The sequence below is a fragment of the Bombus impatiens genome, unplaced genomic scaffold (genome assembly GCF_000188095.3).
Source record: "Bombus impatiens unplaced genomic scaffold, BIMP_2.2 scf_0969, whole genome shotgun sequence".
NCBI classification, from domain to species: domain Eukaryota; kingdom Metazoa; phylum Arthropoda; class Insecta; order Hymenoptera; family Apidae; genus Bombus; species Bombus impatiens.
The window spans coordinates 444,845-450,996 of NT_177388.1; the positions used below are offsets into that span (position 1 = coordinate 444,845).

General features: G+C 31.9%; 1 protein-coding gene and 1 long non-coding RNA gene across 5 annotated transcripts in view; one reads left to right on the plus strand and one right to left on the minus strand.

Annotated features, from left to right (window-relative positions):
• Positions 1-2,249: 2,249 nt before the first annotated feature.
• LOC100747067 overlaps positions 2,250-6,152 on the minus strand; it is a 5,996-nt gene continuing 2,093 nt past the window's right edge. For 2 of the 4 annotated variants that reach the window (XM_012391205.3, XM_003493130.4), the window contains exons 4-6: positions 5,826-6,013; positions 5,702-5,752; positions 5,369-5,607 (exon numbers count right to left, since the gene is read on the minus strand). In XM_012391205.3, coding sequence (XP_012246628.1) covers positions 5,524-5,607; positions 5,702-5,752; positions 5,826-6,013 — 323 coding nt within the window. In that variant the 3' untranslated portion in view covers positions 5,369-5,523. Of the gene's footprint in view, positions 2,337-2,409; positions 2,560-3,018; positions 3,435-5,368; positions 5,608-5,701; positions 5,753-5,825; positions 6,014-6,152 lie in introns of those variants that run through there. The other 2 variants (XR_004462624.1, XM_012391204.3) reach the window with 2 other exon arrangements.
• LOC112213687 lies at positions 5,152-5,790 on the plus strand. The gene is made up of 2 exons (XR_002947593.2): positions 5,152-5,275; positions 5,709-5,790. It is a non-coding gene; the product is annotated as an uncharacterized LOC112213687 (long non-coding RNA).

Below are 6,152 nucleotides of genomic sequence, written 5' to 3' on the forward strand. Positions count from 1 at the left end.
CAAAACGAGGAGCACAAATCATGCTCGACTAGTAGACATAGTAAAAGCATCTCTTGTTGGCGGTGCGTAAGTGGATTTCACCCTCGTCTCAGGCGATTATAATCACCACAGCCGATCGATGATCGGCACGTTTCGTCGTGGCACGTGACTCCCTTTGCCGACCGTTTCACGATTCGTTGTCCACCACTCGTTAGGCTAGTCTCGGGATTTACGATTTTACCGTGCGAAATACGCGCGAATAATCAAGAGAAAAAGAGGCAGAGAGGAAAGATTTCGCGCGGCGGGGCATGTAGCGCATGGCACAAGGAGCGGAATCGACTGTAATGACTGTGAAGCATCCCTGCGAGGTCGATCCGCGGCCGAGCATTATGCTTTCGTAAAATATCACGGTCAGTCGCGCCACGAATGGAAGTCGACGATGATCATGCTTCCTTTACATCGCGCGTACATAAAGTGTGAGACACGCGTTGCGTGTGACCCGCGTCGCGCAATCAGCGTCGCGTTAACGCACGGTATTCAACCTTGTCGCGGAAAAATAACGTTGATCAAGGTCGACGTCGGCTGTCTCGATCATGGTAGCATAGTTGCTGCAGGAGATGTGATGACATAGTGAAATTTGTCAAGTAACTTAAAATACTTTGGAGAACATAAGGTATTAAATCCTCATTCACAATCATGCGATGTTAACTAGAAACTATCTCTAAAAAATGTGTAAATTAATTTTTACAAGTATAAATAAATTTTTTTTAACACAGCCGTTATTAAACAAAAAGTTATACAGATTTAATATCATAGAATTTCAATGAAACATAGCCTGATATTTAAAGGATTTCTAACGTTGTACAATGTGTAAATATAACTTTGTGCTTTGTTTCAACTAAACTAATTAAACAATCTCATATTTATGAAATGTATTCCTAAAGATCTTCTTGTAAAAAATGATTTTACTTATCTATTCAAATTTATTATTTATTTTATTTGTAATTTGTTATATGGCAGAGACAGTGACAAAGAAAAGTCAGAGAGAAATACTATACATTCCATAAAATGTAAACTAAAACATGCATAATCGAAGTGCAGTTTCATCACAAATACTATAAGTATTGGATTTTAATATAACTTGTATCACATCGATATCGCTGATTTACATCGGCAAGAAATTAATACAGTTAACTGTAAAATGAAAATACGTTTGTCATGAAATAGCAATTGCTACGTTATGCAAATCGTTGCTACAGACATGTTTCTAGAACTGCGTTTGTTTTATTCAACAGAGCACATTCGTTCAAAGTTTTCCTATTTTTCCGAGATCTTAACAAGTCGATTACAACACGCTCTCGTTACATTTGCTTCGTTGTATCTATTCAACTGAACGGCACACGTTAACATGCATTAACCATAAGCGCGTCCTGCATTTTTAGAAGTACGATCGGACAATCTCGAGTGTCAAGCGTCCTCGCAGTAACTGAAACAATAATTAACTCTGTCGCGTTTCGTTATGTGCGACGCAACGAGCGGGCAGCGAAACTTTCAAGTCTCGAAAGCTTATCTGACACTCTGAATCAGTGAACAGTAGACCTACGAAACAAGCGAGTGCCATCATTAGAATTCGTGTCGTTTCCTCTACACAGCCTGAAGGACTGATTCGAAGTTCCATGCTCGAATAATTTTGTAACCACTTTTACAACGATCCGCGAGTCCCTATAACGATTCTTTATTTCATGCCGATTACGGATTAGCAATACGAGAAAATGTTTCACTTTCGTATTCCTACTGGATTTATATTAAATGTAATTAATAAAGTTGTTCTCCGATTCTTAAGTAAAATCTTAACACGGTCGTTGCTGGTGATTTTATAGAAATCCTAAAATAGAAAAGTACATTGTGATTAAAGCAAAGATAGGAATTTGAAGAGTTGTCTTTTAAATATTATATTTTATGTCACTTTTTGTCGTTTATTATAATTCAAATAGATGCAAAAAATTCTTGAGGTTTCTGAGATAAAAAATAGTAAAACATACCTCACTATCATTATCATTTTGCAATAAAATACCTTTTATTATGTTATCTAGGTATTTCAGATGGAATTATTGATGAAGATCTATTTATTCCTTGAATGGGACATTCTACGAAACGTTTAATTCATCATTCCGTATTTTGTGCTTATAGAGCTCTGAAATATAGGAATACGCAGTTCGGAGGAAGCCATAAAAAAGCATAGGGTTATTTTCTCGTCGCTTTATCGGGTGAAGAAGAATGTTCCATTCATACTTTTACACACCATTTATGGACGCCTTATGTGTGCGATATCAGCCTTATCAGCACTTCTACGCCGCCTACAATTTAATGCGGCTGTATGCGCATGTAGAGCTATCGGAAAAGGAAAGACGGCGTTGCAAGAAATGCTACCTGCGCAGCAAACAATCGTAGAACTCCTTGTCGACGAGTATTCAATGCCAATCCCAGGGATTCAAATATCGTTCTAATTCTTTGTCCTTTACTACACGACAGCTTCGATATTTATGACGACAATGTAAAACAGTCGAGTATTATATTCACCTATTACAAGAAACAGATAGAAATTTTATTAGCGAAATGTTTTTCTATGAAAATAATTTCTAAGAACTTCTGTTTGTAATATTTGCTATTTTTATAAAATAGTATTTATCATTTTTAATATTTACGAATACATATTTATTAAGACAAGTTGGAAATCAGATTAAGATTGAGATATCAACCTATGGATCGAGTAGCAAAGAAATGCATAGAAATTGTGTAAATGCAATATTATTTAGAAAAGAAAATACTAGTTCCAAAAAAATGTCCATAATTTAATAAATATTTTATCATACTATTCTAAATACTTCGGTTTCTTTACACTTCGTAAGATTATAGGATTCAAATGGAAGAAAAAATAGCGGCAAAAGAAATATAACCGCAATATTAAGAAATAGAATTCAATAATGCAAATTAGCTGAGAAACCTTAATTGTAACTCAATATTAACGAAGTCGAACTTACATGTACTTGTATATTTGCATGTTAGTGCAGAATACTTTCCTTTCCAATAATCAATAAAGTTAAGGTATTGCGCAAGAATCAGTTCTACCTCGCATTTAATTTCGTTACTCATACAGACCTGTATCCCTACAAAATTTATTCGAATGCTTATAGGTGCTTATGATCATCGCGATCGATTACCTCGGGTGTGGTCGGTCCAGAAGTGAAAGTACCGTCGTGACAATAAAGATTCTACATTATTATGCCTACCATCTTTCGTGAAACCATTGTCGACAGTCGAAAGTCCCACCGAAAAAAAATATCCATTGCTGTAAATTTCGATCGTCCGATACTTTGCTGGAGTTCGCCATTCCGTGGTGCCAAATGGAGATATTTATGATCTGTTAATCATTCGATGCTTGAAACTAATGGAATCTGTAAAATAAAGTTCAGGCAATAATATTATTGACGAATTTATGAAACGCGACAGTTAACTTTCGTTTTATCGAATGTAGTACGAATCTTAGGTACAATTGAATTCTCCGTATTTTTTAAACTTACGAAACGTTCGAATTAAGGATGATAAAATAAGTAACCACTTTAATTTAATTTCATCGGGATTATTCGGTTTGGTGTCGTTATTAATTACTATAATAAATAAAACTTTCGCAAAATGTTTTACATCATCGTCAACGATCGTTATCTTAATTTCTATGGTCGGCGAACAGTTACTTCGTGAAAATTTGTCAGACACGCGCTCTCTCCTTCGCCGGAATCACTAATTACATGTAAGATACGAAACATTTCACTAGCGCCAGCCCATTAATATCAACTTCGACAGACCACGAACACGGTGGTCCGCTGAGGGAGGATTTCTCGAAGTTGTCATTAATCACCGTATCAAGAACAGGACAACTTAAGAGAGACTTAGAAAGCGTCTGGTTTCCTCCAATAATTCCGCTACCATGTGATCACTGAATTGCAATACCACTAAGTTTATATTTACATACTTGATCTGACTATGATCGTAACTTTAAGGATAGGTCAATGTATATATAATTTATTTCGTTTTTACGTATTTCTATTAAAAGCAAAGCCTACATCCTCGAATCAAGTACGAAATATGTTACTACTAAATTAAAGAGGTCATTGTTATGACAGACAGTTATTCTAATGAATACATATATACATATACATATACATATACATATATACATTTATTCTTCAGTTTGGAGATTGTTACGGAAATCTAATGTAAAACTTTTTCGATTATATTAATCACATACATTAATTACATCTTTTGAAATTTTACTACATCATAGAAGATAGTACAATCAAATGATTGATTTAAAACAGGGATATGTTTTACCAAAATACATCAAATTTTTAAAAATTATTACCTAAATAATTACAATTGTGAAATAGGCGTAATTATTTTAAGTGTGTAATAATATACATCTTTTTAATGCTTCGTAACGATTTTAAGCTTTTACTAATAAGTACATCTTTACGCCATCTATCATGAACGTATTTCAAATTATAGTTTATTTAAGATCATCAAGTATGTATTACCTTATATCTAAGATAAGTGAGTATTTGCAAATTAATAAACATGATTCTCTGTTTTTCTCTCTAAAATAAACATTTATCGTAACTTTTGATAGAATAGAATGTTTAATATTTGAAAATATATTTTACGCGCGTTTATCTGCATATGCTTTTCTCATGTCTAAATATCCCGCTAGATGACGCTCGCGTACCTTTAACGAGATACTTGTTTAACGACGAGAGGTAATGTTAAAAAAGTTAAATAATTATTTAATTACTTCATAGATAACTGTTGTATTGTATACTTTTCAGTCATAAGTCAAATTCTTTTATAATTTAGCTCATTTTAATATCAATCGAACTCATTATGTCTAAGTATACAGACAAATAACCTCAAATTTTTATTTTACATATTGTATTACTGTGTATCTCATTATAATGCTTTAAGAGGTTTATTAACGTACTTCTTTTATTTATATCAAACATACAAAATTCTTACAAATATCATAGAATATCTTATATAAAAATTCATAATAAATTTGTCTATTTGTTTTAAATATTTTTGATCATGTAGAGCAATCTCCTATAAAATTGTCTTGTTTACATTTGTTAACAAATTTCAAAATACTACTTTGAAATTTGGACGGATATTTCCTTAGACCATTATCAGTCTTTTCGTTAAAATGTAAAAAGTTCTAAGCTTCAAACTAATCGTACATTACTGACACGTATGTTAATTATGTGTTTATAATATTTAATATTAGACACGTCAAAATAAATAATCATAACCAAGTTGAACACAAGTTTTTGTTTGATCTAAATTATCTTTTAAATAATACTATTTCTCTAAATAAACATTTTGTTTGAAGAAGATGTACAAAAGTAGAAGATTATATCTGTATCTCTCAAGACACTGTATCTTATTTTGGTGCCAATCAATGTACTTGATATCTTATAGTTAGTATTATGTACCTACTTAAGGCCACAAAAGCTCTATATTCGGAGATTGTAATTCTTCAAATACTTTGTACATTGACAACACAACAAACCAACAATATATCTGAAAAGATAATCAATTATATAATAAATACAATTTAAATATACGTTGTATCATATAATAAAAGAATATATCAAATAAATTGTTTTATGCTTACATTATAGGACATCCAGAACCAAATACACATCGCTGCAAATGTTGCATCAAGCTATAATCATAACATTAAGATATCAATTTACAAACCTGTAAAAAAATGCATTAATGGAATATACAAAACTTACATAGATGTAATAACCTCCTACAAGCCAAAGCCCAAAAACTAATTGGAATAAACATACAATGAACCATAATATAAGCCAGGGAAGTAACCATCCTCTTATTCCTTCTTTTAATCCATGCATCATCAAACCGCTTGATATTATCAAGAGAACAAAATAAAAGATCATAAATCCTCCACCAATTTGCATTGCTAAAAAGTCATGTATATATATATATATATATATTATATTATATTATATATATATTATATTATATTATATTATATTATATATATATTTTATATATATATATATATATATATATATATATATATATATATGCGTATATAT